The sequence below is a fragment of the Monodon monoceros genome, unplaced genomic scaffold (genome assembly GCF_005190385.1).
Source record: "Monodon monoceros isolate NGI ecotype Baffin Bay Population unplaced genomic scaffold, NGI_Narwhal_1 Super_Scaffold_21, whole genome shotgun sequence".
NCBI classification, from domain to species: Eukaryota; Metazoa; Chordata; class Mammalia; order Artiodactyla; family Monodontidae; genus Monodon; species Monodon monoceros.
The window spans coordinates 55,395,079-55,410,788 of record NW_021703778.1 but is presented as its reverse complement, the minus strand read 5'-3'; the positions used below and the strand labels follow the sequence as shown (position 1 = coordinate 55,410,788).

The following is a 15,710-nucleotide window of genomic DNA, read 5'->3' as shown; positions in this document are numbered from 1 at the left end:
GTTGGAAGAAAAACCAGGAAACCAGCGTGGAGAAGCTAAACATTTTCTTAGCTCATTTTAGAAAGCTGGTCTTCTGTTTTGTTCAAAGCATTAAATATCAAAATGGTGTTAGATTAACATTTTCAGATTTATTTGTACTTTCAGAAGTTTTGGCTCTAAGAATTTGGATCTTGTAAATATGTGGTGATGGTCAACATTTTTAATCAAAGTAAAATATCATATTCTATTACATTTTAGAGTTGCCTGTAACATCACCATTAGGTATTGCTGTGATTAAAAACTTGGAGAATTGGGAGCAGATCTTGCAAGAGAAAATGGATGAATTTGAAGGTCCTCCCCCCAACTATGTCAACACATATCCAACTGACCTTTCAGTAGGAGCTGGACCAGCTATTCTTCGAAATAAAGCAATGCTAGAACCTGAAAATACTCCATTCAAGTAAGAATTCTCTTACAATGGTAATGAGAGTGTAGCTTGGTTTAACCTTTTTGGAAGTCAGTTTGGCAAAATAATATGCCAGCAGCCTTCAAAACACTCATAACTTTGAACTTGCAATCCTGTTTCTAGCACTATATGCCAAGGAAACTATCAGAAATCTGGATAAAAAATTATTTTTCCCATATTACCTGTACTTCAAATAGACATACTAATTTTATAATCAGGACAAAACCTTTATTTTTGTCATCATTTTAGGAACTCTTAACAGAAATGTTTTTGGATAACAATCTACATATTCAAACAAGGTGCTACTGACCTTTTGTCAGTAATTTAATAGTAAACACATTAAGGTTTTTTATTGCTGTTTTGATCTTCCATCTGTCCATCTAGGCCCCTTTTGATAAGCAGCATGCTTTTTTTGAGGCAGGCAGCCATGATTTAGAGTATTGCTCATAAGCTTGAAAGAGCAAGGCTTTAAATTGAGCTTGTTAGCTGTTAAAAATGAAATGTGGGACTTAATGTTCATTTATATTCATTGGTGATATGCTGTAACCAACAGAACCAACCTAAAGTATAATTTTAAAAGAGAATAATAAGGGCTTCCCTTATTATTGAGAGTCCGCCTGCTGATGCAGGGGACACGGGTTTGTGCCCCGGGTCGGGAAGATCCCACATGCCACGGAGCGGCTGGGCCCATGAGCCATGGCCGCTGAGCCTGCGCATCCGGAGCCTGTGCTCCGCAATGGGAGAGGCCACAAGAGTGAGAGGCCCGCGTACCGCAAAAAAAAAAAAAAAAAAAAAAAGAAATAGAATAATGAGATTCAATTGACTCTCAGCTCAACCTGTCCATTTAGAGAATCTGTAGAGAATTAATTGCTAGATGAAGGAATGATTTGTAGAACTAAAAATTAAAAGTGAAATAAATTATAAAATTTTGTTGAGCTTAATGCTGTATCTTCTTTGCAATAATGGAGGTTTTAAAAAAATTAACTGCAAATAATGAAACATTTTCTATAGACTAAAATAGTGTGATATGTTGATTTTTTTTTTTTTTTAAACTAGATCCCGGGATTCTTCTGCGCTTCCAGTCAAACGACTTTGGCATTTCCTTGTTAAACAAGAAGTACTTCAACAGACATTTATTAGATATATTTTCACTAAGAAAAGAAAGCAGAGTGAGGTATTTTAGAAAAAAATATTCTCTCTTGTAATTTTCATTTTGTTTTCTTTAACATTTCTAATGAAGCCAGCTTGATTGATTTGAAATTTACTTTTGGTTGGAATTTATTATCTTTCATACATCATAGGTAATAGTTTATCAAGCTACAGAGAATTTTTTTTAAGATAAAAACGTACAATTTTTATTTCATAACAATGAAACAACATAGGTCTTTCGACAAATCCTGTATAGTCAGGTGAAAGTGGTTATGTCTTTTATAATATTTGCCTTTGGGCCTTTACATGTAATAAACATTGTGAGGGATGGTTTGGGGAATTTAGTATATAAATGAGTATACTCTATGTTATGATTCTCTGAATATCATTTAAATGAAAATACAGCATAACTCTTTAAAAGCATTTTTATTTATTTGGCATTTAGAAATGAACAGCATAAACTGTAGAATAATTTTGTGAGACAGATTAAACTACAGAAACACCAAATATGAGATGAAGGAAGATTGATTGCATTTACAAAGTGAGGCAGAGATTCTACATTGCATGGTGATTTTTAAGCTAAACATAAGTTAATAATGTAATGCCATACAGGGTTCAAGAAGAATCATGAATTTGAGAGAGTCACACTTTAGAACTTAAAACGATCTCTTCATTATAAAATGAGGGGTACACAGATGTTTTATATATAAGCATTTCAGTCCATTTGGCTATTTAGTGAGGTAATGAGCAGTTTGGAGAGTAGTGTTCAGAGAAGAGTGTCAGATGTGATTAAAGATTGGCAACAAAAACTATGAGAAAAGAAAAATTAATTATATTTCACTTAGAAAAGTGAAAACCGAGAGGGACAGTCTATGTGGCTCAATTTCCCAAGGTCGCATATAGAACTGCTTCTCAAATGTTCTCCATACCTAGGGCAGCAAAACCGACCAGATTTGTTCTTTTCTTTCCACTACTCACCCACTTACCTGGATGGTCATTGTGGGCAGTCCTGTGAACAGTCATTTATTATTTTCTGTAGATTTAAAAATTATGTACTTACGTGAGGAATTAGAGGAATGAACCGTAGAGATTCTTTTGTGTCTTATAAGCTTATTTGATAGGAAAAGACCCCAATGGTATTGAAATTATTGATGTAGGGTTTTGTTAGGGGAATAAGAGCCAAATTCATTTCCTCTTTCGTTTAATACATTGCTTACTGCATTTCCTATAGTGATGAGTTCTATAAAATAAGATATAGAAATCTAAGAAATAGATTTAAGATAAAAGATACTTGCTCACTTAGGGCTCTGTTATTCACAGAAAGAGAGTTTATTGAAGGATCAATTTTCTGAGTTGTTAGTTCTTCAAATTATTAAACACAGTGATATGCTTTAATTATTCATAAGGTTTCTAGCAGTTTTGTTTTGTTAGATTGTCAGAGCCTCAGAGTGCTATAGAAAGACTGGGTCTAGGTTGCTGGGACCCTCAGACTCTTGTCTTGCTCTTGAGGATCTGTTGTTTCCTTTCTCGTTTCCCTCTTCCTTAACCAAGTTTCTCCCCGATTCTGCCCCTTACCTCCTCTTCTTTATGCCCCTCCATTTCTGCGCTCTTGGGATCAGCAGCCCAAGCTGTGTGTTTTCTATTTTTCTACCCGAAGAGGCTCTCCGTGTACAGGGAGGTGGGACAGAGATAAATCGGACATTTCTTAAAACGCTGTGTGAGCGTTGGTTGGCTCCAGGAAGGAAAGTACATGGCTGGGAGTTTGGATGGAAGAATTTTTATCATGTACCCTTTTGTACCTTTGAATTTTAAATTATTGAATGAAATTAATATCTTGTTGCATGCAGTCCAATAAAACTTTCTGTTGATAATGGAAACTTATGTCTGTTCTGTACAGTATGGTAGTCACCAGCCACATGTGGTTATTGAGCACTTGATGTGGGCTAATGTGACTGAGGAACTGAATTTTTTATTTTGTTTAATTTAAATTTAAAGCCATGTGTGTTTAGTGGCTACTGTATTGGACAGCACATATCTGCTGAAAAATGGTTTTCATTTACGAAAAAAAATTATGAAAACAATGTGAAAGCTCTTGAGGCAAAGTAAAATTGGTCACTTAGTTCAGAAATATGCAGAATTTATTAAAACTACCCATCTAATAAGAGTGTTTTATCTTTTTAGATTGTTAAATAGGATATTGGTGGTCAATAAATTTGGTAAATTCAGTGAATTGATTAATTAGCAAAACTGGCAAAATAATCCTAAGAATGCTAAAATTGGCTAATTTTTAAAAATTACCTAATAAAAATAAAATTCTGAGAAATGCTGAAATTTTAGGTATATTCAGAAGAAGGTATTTTTACTCAGTGAGTATGTTAGAGAAGACTATTCCACAAAACAGCTTTTTGTGAAATGGATAAATGTGGCAAACTTAGCCACTTGATTAAAGGCAAATAGGTTCTTCTGCAGTTTGGCTTTTGCTGAGTTGGCCCTTGCACACTTGTACCATTCCTTCAGTGTCAGCTGCAGCAGCCCTTGAGCAGTTGCACAAGGCATGGAGAATTGGGTCCTGTTGGCTGAAAGAGAAGCAGGCACTTCGGGAAGTATTGGTAGGAATATATTGCTCTGATCAAACCTTTAGAGGTTTCCACAGCACAGCAGAAATGATATTTCTGATTATAGCCATTCCTAATGGCCCCTGTCATCAACCAGGAGCAAGTTATTTGTGTGATTTCTTTCCCATGCTTCATCTCATCAAACATTTACTTATAAGGAGAAAATGATAAGATTACGTATAGTGTAATGGTTGATGTGAATTTTAATCCTTGACTGTCTCTTCATGGATATATTCCTTATGAGTAAGAGTGAAATAATTATCAGTACTTTTAATCTGTGTTTAGAAAAAAATCGTTTTTATTTATTTGAAATAAACCCCTGTAGGTTAGGAATCTATGTAGTAGAGGATGCATCTGCTTATACAAGTAGGTTTTATTTTTAGAGACTACAGTTTAAGTTAGAACTTCCAAGTTACATAACTGACATACAAATAATGAATTTTTATTTTGAAATTGCTTTTATATATGTAATACATTAATTTTGCCTGTTTTGCTTTGTGTTGTTTTTTCTGATGACATCACATTTTACTCAGTTTAATTTTTTTCTTGATGTGCTTTTAAATTAAAGCTTGAAAATTCATTTTTACCATCTTTAAGTGATGGAGCAACCATTTCAGTTTGAAAACTTTCATTTCTTTTATAATCCCGTTTCATGCATGTGTTTTGTGTTTGTGACGGTGTGGTGTTGTTTAGTCTATAGAAGAACATGTGGAGCAGGTCAAACAAAACTGCATAGCAGAAGAGTGCCACATCAAGGTAGTATTCCATGCTCTCGAATTTAGCTCATTCTTTAAAATTCAAGGAGCTAACCCCTCATCTCTGATACTAACCATGACCTGCCCAGCTGGCTAACTAGTCAGAGTGCTCACTGCTCCCACACACCTCACTGGCACAGGGTAGGAGATGCTCCACTGTGTCCAGCTTGATCTTTCTTGCCATTGGTTCTTCTCTTTCTTGCTTCCTTTTCGATCTTCATTTCTGTCCCTTTTCCCCATCTGTTCTTAAACGTGATTGTTTTATCTTGCCTCTTTCTTGATTCTGCCTCTTCTTTTCTCCCCATCACCTTCAACTCTGAGCATTACACCTTCCTCTCATCAATCTCCTTCATTACTTTTTTTTTTTAATTAAAAAATATTTATTTATTTATGGCTGCATTGGGTCTTAGGTTGCTGCGTGCGGGCTTTCTCTAGTCGCGGTGCGCAGGCTTCTCATTGTGGTGGCTTCTCTTGTTGCGGAGAACGGGCTCTAGGCACGCGGGCTTAGTATTTGTGGCTTGCAGGCTCTAGAGCACAAGCTTAGTAGTTGTGGCGCACGGGCTTAGGTGCTGCACGGCATGTGGGATCTTCCCGGACTGGGGCGTGAACCCGTGTCCCCTGCATTGGCAGGTGGATTCTTAACCACTGCGCCACCAGGGAAGCCCTCCTTCATTACTTTCTTAACTGTTCTTGTATCCAACTTCTTATTCCTATCTCATCACCCTTATTTAAAAATATTTCACTTCTTATGTGACTCCTTTGTCTTTCTGATTGTGTCTTTTTCTCTCACATTCGTACTGCTGTATCTTTGTGCACTTTTGGAAGAGATAAGAGACATTACTGTTATAAATACTAATGAAAATTATGTTAGCTATCTTTTTGTGACAATGGAAATTTTTGTAATTGGGGTGATTACAGGGCATCAGAGAATCTAAGCTAATTCCACAGCTAATTTTCAACACACTAAAATTACTGGTACCTTTTTTCTTGCTGCTGCTGCTGCTACTGCTACATTTTCTTCTTGTCCTTCTTTTAAGTTCTGTGGGATGTACATATATCTGTATGGAGTTGTGCTGCAACAACTAAAACTGCTGACAAATGTCTTGCAGGTTGAAGCAGATCTGGGCTATCCAGGAGGAAAGGCAAAAATCATTCATAAGGAGTCAGATATGATCATGGCATTTTCTGTTAATAAGGTAAAATCTTTAGTAATTATAAAGAATGTAGTACTTTGTTTTAGTAAAATTGCTTAAATTATTGACTTTGCGTTTGCTTTACAGGCAAACTGTAATGAAATTGTTTTGGCTTCAACGCATGATGTACAAGAACTCGATATTACTTCTCTTCTGGCCTGTCAGTCATACATATGGATTGGAGAAGAATATGACAGAGAATCCAAAAGGTTTGCTTGCCTTATGTAATCAATTTTAAATGTAGTTTTCTTCAAAAAGAACCTATTAAGTGGTTATGCACTTGATTTCAGTTGTCTTGAAAACTATGTATTTCTTTGGTAAGGAGACAAACATAATTGGTTTAGCTGCCAGTAAAGGGCTCTGCTTATATCAGTGTACAAATTACTCCTACTTCTTCCATTAGACCCTGAATTATTCATAATGTTTGAGTCAGAATAATCCCCGACACCACAGCCTAATGCTAACAACTGCCACTTTGACATTTAACCCCAAAGAAATGTCAGAAATTACACAATAATCAATAAATTCAGCTGATCTGGATGATTACCATAAAAAGCAGAATACACTAATTTATTAATTAGACTGACTGATGAGTCACATTTACTGAGTAATTTTCAGTGTTTCTTCTTGATTATCTCTCTATAAGCATACCTTTTTTTCAGATAAAAATGTAGCCAACTTCACTTTTCAGTAAAACTATGGACACTGCACCAAGAGTGCAGTAATGCTTTCCTATTTGGGGGTTTCTCCTCCATGTTTTCCATCCCTCTTGCTTTTCTCCAGACTCTCGGAAATTTTATGTTCTGGGAGTGGTGCCATGATAGCCTCTTTCATTTCTGTTTCTATCTCATTAGTATATAATACAACTAGGTTTCAGTCATACTTCAGAGTAGATGTAACCACGTAATATGATATGGCCCATCATAAAAATTACTTTAACATTTAATGTGATAATTAGCACCTAGGTTTAAGAAAACTTTTAACTACAATTTCTTTAAAATGTTTGAATTTTATAAATGGGATCTCTGTACTTGAAGAGAACATACAGTCTTTTTCTATACAGGATAAAAAGAAAATCTGTGTTAAATACTTCAAAACAAACATTTGTTCTAATTTGTGCAGCGATAAAATCCTCCCAAACATTAGACTAAACTTGTATTTTGCCTAAGGGGAAAAAGTTAACCGGTACTACAATTGGTGATGATTAGGACTTGTACCTACATTTTTATTATGGATATTGATACTTTTTTTTTTTAAATAAAGACTGTCCTTCAGATAGATAAAAAGCTCTGTAATTGGAATTTGTGCTGAGAAAATGGAACTGTCACAGTAACACATGAATGTCTTCCACAGTTCAGATGATATTGATTATCGTGGTTCCACTACAACTCTTTATCAACCCAGTGCAACATCCCATTCAGCAAGTCAGGTGCATCCATCTTCATCTCTGCCGTGGCTGGGCAGTGGACAGACTAGCATTGGAGCTAGTGTGGTATGTTATTTACTATTAGGCATGGTTTCTGGATATGGACTCGCTCAAAAATAGGTTGAAATCACTTTGACATAGGAATGATGCTGAAGATCAGAGGCAGTGACCAGTTGGTATACCATAATAATGATAGCTGGCATGCTGTGGGTTTCTTTATGTCAGGTGCATGCTTTTTCTTATAACAACACTAAGTGGTTTTCATTTTATAGATGAGCAAACTGAGAGGCACAAAGTGGTAAAGCAGAGCTAGAGAGGAATTCATGTCTACTTAAGTGTTTGGAAAATGCCATCAATAACATTGTTAGTCACTGTAGTTAAAGGGGTCCCATTCTCATGTTCTGCTCTGAAGAATCTGGAGATACTCCTGATTGTCCTTAGGGAGGGGCACTTGGAGGAGAGTTCCCTTTACAACTAGATGAAGCAGCTTGGTATCCTCACAGTCCACACAGACCAGGGCATGCCAGTAAGCGACTGTGCTTTCCCAGACTGTTCAGACAAGCGCCGTATATTTAGTGGTCAGAACATTCACAACAGGGTTTATTTTAGTAATAATCCAGTGTAAGAGAATAACTAACTGTTATCAGAATTAGAGTTGGCCTGAATCATATCCTTCCTTATTTCTTCTGTGATGCGAAAGAAATTCATTTTTATCTTCTTTTAAAGCTTATGAAAAGGAATCTACATAATGTTAAGAGAATGACCTCACACCCAGTCCATCAATACTGTGAGTGTTTTATTTATGATCAAAGGACTGCAAGTGATCTCCATCATTTTGAAGTTGGCTTATAGAATGGGAAATGTTGGAACTCTTTCTTCAGCTTTCTTATTTTTTGCTTTTCCTTTTGCGTCTCAGATCTTACAGGTGCTCAGGATGGCAGTGTACGAATGTTTGAATGGACAAGACCTCAGCAGCTTGTCTGTTTCCGCCAAGCTGGCAATGCAAGAGTTACCAGATTATATTTCAATTCACAGGGCAACAAGGTTAGTTCCTGGGGGTTACTGCTAAACTTGTCCGAAAAGAACTGCAGATTTTTATGGAGTAAAGAGCTAGTAAAACTAGACTTAAAAACAAATTCAGTCGCTCTGGATTTGAGTTGAGCAGGCAGTCTGATGGTGTCTGTTTATATAGCCCCTTGGCTCTCAAGAAAAGCATAAATCCACAGAATTTTGTGTGGATTAATTAATCATCTACTTACAGATACTACATATTCTGTGAGGGTAAAGAATTCTGTTTCTGTTGAGTGCATTGATGGTGCCTGTGTGCAGAGTCAGGCACCTAAGAGAAACCTTCCAATTTCTTACTAAGTTCTGCTACAGAAGTTTGGAGGAAAACAGTGAAATAGGCATGGAAAAGAATTTAAAAGGTGGCAGGATATTTACAGTACTTGGGCTTTCTTGAGAACTACAGCAGCAGGAGCATAGGTATAGGCAGAATGTTGGTTAAGTGGGGACTGAGTGACTCTCCATGTCATAAATGATTTTACCTTCGATATGGCTACTCAGAAGCTGTGTTTAATATTTACGCCATTCTTACAGTGTGGTGTCGCAGACGGAGAGGGTTTTCTGAGTATCTGGCAAGTAAACCAAACTGCATCAAATCCCAAACCTTACATGGTAAGTATCACTCAGCGTTCGCAGAGCACACGTGGAGGCCACTTTGTTTGTGAAGTGTTTGTTTCAGACAGCGAGTCCCATTGGTGGATCTGTTGGGAAAGGGACCACTCTGTCCAGCAGCCATGGCCCAGCACCATCATTGCCCTAGTTTTACACTGAAATGACTAAAACGCAAAAAACTTGCTTTTCACAGCTTGAAGGGTGACCATTATATTTGAATTTTTTAGGGGCCTTCTCTGTGTGTGGTCTTATTCAGGATACATTTTTATTACACTTTTATCTGTTTTGAAATCTCTGACTTCTTAGTGATAGAGTTTTATAGTGATTCGTTTTAGGTACTGTATTAAGAACCAGACAGCTTCCATGTATGCCAGTTTGCTCCAGAATGTTTCTAATTAGATTATAAAATAACCAATCCCAATAGGCCATTTCATCCATTAATCCAAATCATGTTACAACACGTGGTGATGCAGACAAGCATGTCTGCACTTGGAGGGTCGGGGGCATGGTGACGCTGGAAGGTTAAGTTCATGTACTTGGTGTTTTATTCCTTTGTTACATAATCTTTAATTCCATGTTCCTGCCAACTCTTTCAGTTTTAAAAAATTATTGGGTATTAGCCAAGTAACATGCATATGACAGCTAATCCTCTTATCACTTATTCTTTATTCTAGATTTTAAAAAGTGTTCTTAGGTCATGCATGTAGTATATGATTAGCAGAGCTGTGTGTGTACTGTACCACATTTTACTGGATTCTGAGATAACATCAGCTTGCACTTTATTCCCATAGAGTTGGCAGTGCCACAGTAAAGCCACAAGTGACTTTGCATTTGTTACCTCTTCAAGTCTAGTTGCCACATCTGGACAGTCCAATGACAATAGGTAGGTTGACAGAGATGCAAAAAAGAAATAAGCATATTTTAGGCAGAAAGGTATTCTTGCTAGAAAGTATGGATTTCTATTTAGTCAGGTTTTTCCACCTCAGGAATACAAAAACTTTGTTACATAATTTTTCAAGTAGTTTTCCTTACCAAAAAGAGAAAGACCAGAATTACTCCTAATGTAATCTACTAAAAAGTATGTGGAATTTTTATGTTAAAGCTATTTTTTTAATTGCTGTTAATACTGTCAAGTTTTTGAGGCTCTATAGCCATCATTCTCAACATTTTCTTTGCCTCAGATTGTTTTCATTGGCAACATGTGCCCATGAATAACACCTCTCATTTCCCTGCAGTGTTTACCCCCAAGGATATAGAAGCATCTCTTCTACTCAGGAAATCATGTCTCATTTTCCGTGGAGTGATAATGGAAAAGAGATAGGGCCGGGGGATGAGATGGAGCAGAGTCAGGTGGGACCATGTGAGACAGACCCTGTAGTTTGAAAGGGATAAACTCTTGGAAGAGATATATCCCCAGTCCCAACCTCTACCCTCATCCTAGTTGAGAATCACTGCTTTATAAATGTGAGTGAACAAAACAACATAAGATTCAATAAGTAAAAATATTTGATGTAAAGACACAGTTTATCCCAGTGATGACTTAGAACAATTTGTTTATGATGTGTTTTTGTTATTGTTTCTTTATTAGAAATGTATGCCTCTGGGACACATTGATATCACCCGGAAACAGCCTCATTCATGGTAAGTGAGCTAAGTCTTTGATTTTCAGTACACTGTGAAAGAATGCTTTCCTGGTTTTATTTTAACCAGTAAATCCAGTGCGTGTTTATTCACGGGTTAAAAATGGAGATAGAGTGAATAAAATTCTAAAAGTTAACTAGAATATCTGGCTACCTTGCTGAGGTAAATATATATGGTCACAGAAACCCAGGTAGCCTAGAATAATCTTTGTGTTGTATTCCATTCAGAAAATATGGTATGGAGAGTGGCACTACTAACAAGGCTGCTGAAGAAATGAGTTGCAAAGTATTCCTTGAGCTCAACAGAAATGAGGTCACATTTCAGAGAATTAAATCTGACTGTAAACTAAAAGTCAGCCTTATGATTAGAAATCTGAATAATGCCGTTTAAACATTATTCCTTTTAAGACAGTGTTTTCCACATCGCTGTCCTAAAGATCACTCTTTCACATAACGCCACCAAGTGCTCAAAGCTCTAGTAAGTTTGGGTTAAACATGGCTAGGAGGACTTTGTTTAAAAAAAAAACAAAAAAAACCAAAACAGATTTGAGTCTTTTACTATGCTGACGTGTATTTTGAAAGGTGTAGTTATTTCCCAGTTTTCATTGCAAAATGCTTTGTTTTTGGCGAATAATTAATTATTAACATCTCTTAAAGATTTGCCACATATTAGTTTAAGGTGTTAATCACATTAGAATGCAGAGAGTCCTGGGAAGGTTAACTCCTTAACTTGGGGCTGGTAATTTTCACACTAGTGTAGTTTCATTTACTTAGCTGAGAAGGACTTTAAAAATATATATATTTTATTGAAGTATAGTTGATTTACACTGCTGTGTTAATTTCTGCTTTATAGCAAAGTGATTCAGTTATACATATATTCTTTTTCATATTCTTTTCCATTATGGTTTATCTCAGGATATTAAATATATTTCCCTGTGCTATAAAGAACTTTTGATGAGGTTTTATGTACAGGCAGGAACTGGGAAAGGGTAAAATACTTGTTATTGGTGGGTATTAATGGATACATTGAGTATCATTGAGAAACTTGTTCTCCTCTGCACTTTTGCTTCTACATTCTTATGAGACAGTATAACTTAGTTTGGGCATAAAGTTTAAACTTCCTATGTATATGGGTGTGTGTTTTCATACTGAGATTATGTATGTTTTTGCTGTTATTGCTTGCCATCTTTTTTAATACCTTGATCATGATTATAGAAATTAGAAGGGAAAATGTGACCGTAATTTCTGTATTACTTAAATGTGCGTTTAAATATTACCAGAAGTGCTAAGATAGACATCATTTGGGAAAGGCTCTTGATGTTTTTCTTCAGGTTTCACATGCCATGATCACGGTGCCACGGTACTTCAGTACGCGCCAAAACAGCAACTCCTAATATCTGGAGGCAGGAAAGGCTACATCTGCATTTTTGACATCAGGCAGAGACAGCTAATTCACACATTCCAGGCACATGACTCTGCAGTTAAGGCGCTGGCTCTCGATCCCTGTGAGGAATATTTTACTACAGGTTCAGCAGAAGGTAACATAAAGGTGAGTCAGTACAAGAGGTTGGAATGTGCTAAATATTATCTTTACCTGCTGTCAAGATTGATCGGGGAGGGGAACCAAACCAAAGAACTCACCACCCTCTTCGTGCAAATACTGCTTCCTCCCTTACTTCTGTGTGGTTCGTTCTAAATTGTTAGGATCTAGAAAACCAGATAATCAATCTCAGTATACTCTCAGGTCATTAAAAAGCTTTAAAGAACTCGCTGTGAGTAAGTGTATGAGTTTTTAATTAATGCATTGAGTTTTTGATGACATAAATTTGGTTTCTCACATCATCCCCCCTCCCCTCTTCCCACCTCTGCCTCCAGTACCTGACTCTGTTTTGTGCAGCTGAGGTCTCCAAAGAAGCCTTTTATATTGTCCCAGGGCGTAACTTAGCGTTAGGAATGTATTTAACTGAATTAACTGAAATATTTAATTGAATTAGAGATGGGGTATATATGGTTAATATGAAACAAGAGGATGTGAAGAGAGGAATTTGAAAGAAGGTACAGGGAAGTGTAAGGATGGTAAATGAGCCCTGTGAATGGTATTATTTCCAATTAGGTAAACTGTTAGAAAAGAGGTAGTGGACAGGAAAGTTAGGCTTTAATGAGATCAGTTGGGCTGGGAGAACAGAGGTGAAGGCTATGTTTTTAAAAGTTTTTCATCTCTTTCTCTATTTTTTAAATGACTTACACTTTATGTTTTCACTTTTTCTTTAAACTAGGTTTGGAGGTTGACAGGCCATGGCCTACTTCATTCATTTAAAAATGAACACGCTAAACAGTCCATATTCAGAAACCTTGGGGCTGGAGTCATGCAGATCGACATCACCCAGGGCAACCGGATCTTCTCCTGTGGGGCAGATGGGACGCTGAAGACGAGGGTTTTGCCCAGTGCTTTTAACATCCCTCATAGCATTCTTGACATTCTATAGACTTAAAGATTGGGGCTTTATTTTTATAAACATTTCAATTAAAAAACACACTGCAGAAATTATTAGGCATTTCTGCTTTCCAAGCAGTTGTTAACCCATTGAAAACAAACAATACAGAGAATCTCTGTGTAGAATTTGAATCTGATCCAAGCTGAGTTTTAGGCTGAGTTTTGCGTATATGGGCTGGTAGAATGGCTGTGCATGTGTACCTTTTATCATGCCGACATACTTAAATAAAACAAAACCTAGTACTGTACGAAGGGTAGCTATGCTTTACAGCATTTAGCAAACCTGATTCAGAAAACATTTGAGGTTAGAAGTTAGCATATAAGTAAGTTCGTTATAATAATGAGAGGGACCTTTACACCAAATCAAGGAAGAAAATGTTGCTGTTTCGGGTTTTTCCTCCTATTCTTACCACTGATTGAAGCATGCCCGCAGTCTCCTTTGTTGAATGAAGAATAGTCATAAGGAGTTAGAAGCTTCAGGACACCAGAAACACACTGAGCAGCGTGTAAGCACACTTTGAAGCAGCGCATAGTGACTAGTTCTCTGCTGTGAGAGGTCGTTCCCATTCTTTCCTGCTGAATATTTTTCCTGTTAGTGTTTATACTGATCTAGTACTGTAATTTGCAAATGAGTGCAAATTTAAATGCAATGTTTTCCTCACAATTTGCACATTCACGTTTTTTGGACTGCTAGATTTTCTATTTAAATATTTGCCTTCATGTTAGGAATGTAATATGTGGACATGACATATTGGTAGTTAACCAAAACATACCAAGTTAGTACTTCTTTTTTAGTCCAGTTTAGTACTTTTTCTTTTCATGTATTCAAGGTTAAAACACCCACAATATTTTAAGGCTATGTTGAACCTACACCAGTAGAGCATTTCATATCATAATTAAAATGAATGTTAGGCTTTTTGTGGCCAGTTAATAGTTGATGAGATTGGTGATATTATTTATTACCACAGCCTATTGTATAAACTATGCAGAGTTAAATATTATTTGCTTGAAAAATATTAGCCAGTGTTGTCATATTTTGATGTACTTCTTGGTTATGACCAAAAATATGTTCTTGAAATATTGAAACCAATGTCTGTGTTTAAATGTTTACCAGCAAATTGTCTCATCACGTTAATGAGAATGTTTAATGCCTGTGTGGTATATAGTAAAATATAATGGCACAAGAGCACCTTTCTCTGAAGGCAATGTGATGTTTGGGCTGTGAAATACATATGTAAAAGAAAAATAAATGTTATTTGTTAGAGTTTTACCTCAGTTTGGTCTGGCATTCTTTGATAATATTTTTAACAGTTGAGATAATTTTAACTTCGATAAAATGCTTAACTGTGAGAGAATTCTTAAGGTATTAGGCAGTTCATTCATTTACTCAAATATTTATGAGTGCCTTCTATATCAGAAGCCCTTCAAGGAAATGGGATACAGAGGTGACCAGACAGAAGGCACACAATGTTGGGATTTAGTTGGGTAAGAACTAACTCCACTGTACCTTCTTGTTTATTGAACTGAGAGTGGATTTTGGCACCCACACTGGTGAAGGAGCTGAGCTGGGAATGGTGCTTATGTGGAATGGTGAAGAAAAGAGGAGGAGAGGGAGGATGCCTGAATACATAGGAACACAAGTTAGACAAAAATTGTAAATATATACAGACACTTACCACAGCTCTGTATACAGTAATCTATATATGTTGCATTCCCTCCATCATTCTATGTATTATACTAAAACAGCACCAGCTGATTTAGAATCTGCAAGATAATAGAATTTTTTCAAAAACTGTAGTTGGTTTACAATATTGTGTTACTTTCAGGTGTACAGAAAAGTGATTCAGTTACATTTTTTTTCTGATTCTTTTCCATTATAGGTTATTACAAGATACTGAATATAGTTCCCTGTCATATACAGTAAATCCTATTGTTCACCTGTTTTATATATAGTGGTGGGTATCTGTTAATACCATACTCCTGATTTATCCCCCATGCCACCTTTCCCCTTTGGTAACCATAAGCTTGTTTCTATGTCTGTGGGTCTGTTTCTGTTTTGTAAATAAGTTCATTTGTATTATTTTTTTTAGATTCCACATATAAATGATATCATATATTATTTGTCTTTCTCTGTCTGGCTTACTTAGTATGATAATCTTGAGGCCTCTCCATGTTGCTGCAAATGGCAGTATTTCATTCCTTTTAATGGCTGAGTAGTATTCCATTGTGTATATATACCACACCTTCTTTATCCATTCATCTGTTGATGGACACTTAGGGTTGCTTCCATGTCTTGGCTGTTGAAAACAGTGCTAC

At 36.4% G+C, this 15,710-nt stretch overlaps 1 protein-coding gene across 1 annotated transcript in view; it reads left to right on the top strand.

The window, feature by feature from the left end:
* Positions 1-14,674, top strand: part of DMXL2 (Dmx like 2) — a 162,944-nt gene extending 148,270 nt beyond the window's left edge. Inside the window, exons 32-44 of the mRNA XM_029239122.1 lie at positions 238-439; positions 1,502-1,619; positions 4,903-4,965; positions 6,074-6,160; positions 6,245-6,366; positions 7,511-7,649; positions 8,310-8,370; positions 8,500-8,627; positions 9,183-9,260; positions 10,052-10,143; positions 10,849-10,901; positions 12,232-12,449; positions 13,177-14,674. Of these exons, the coding sequence (XP_029094955.1) occupies positions 238-439; positions 1,502-1,619; positions 4,903-4,965; positions 6,074-6,160; positions 6,245-6,366; positions 7,511-7,649; positions 8,310-8,370; positions 8,500-8,627; positions 9,183-9,260; positions 10,052-10,143; positions 10,849-10,901; positions 12,232-12,449; positions 13,177-13,386 (1,571 nt within the window). The 3' untranslated portion in view covers positions 13,387-14,674. The remainder of the gene's footprint in view (positions 1-237; positions 440-1,501; positions 1,620-4,902; positions 4,966-6,073; positions 6,161-6,244; positions 6,367-7,510; positions 7,650-8,309; positions 8,371-8,499; positions 8,628-9,182; positions 9,261-10,051; positions 10,144-10,848; positions 10,902-12,231; positions 12,450-13,176) is intronic.
* Positions 14,675-15,710: the final 1,036 nt, after the last annotated feature.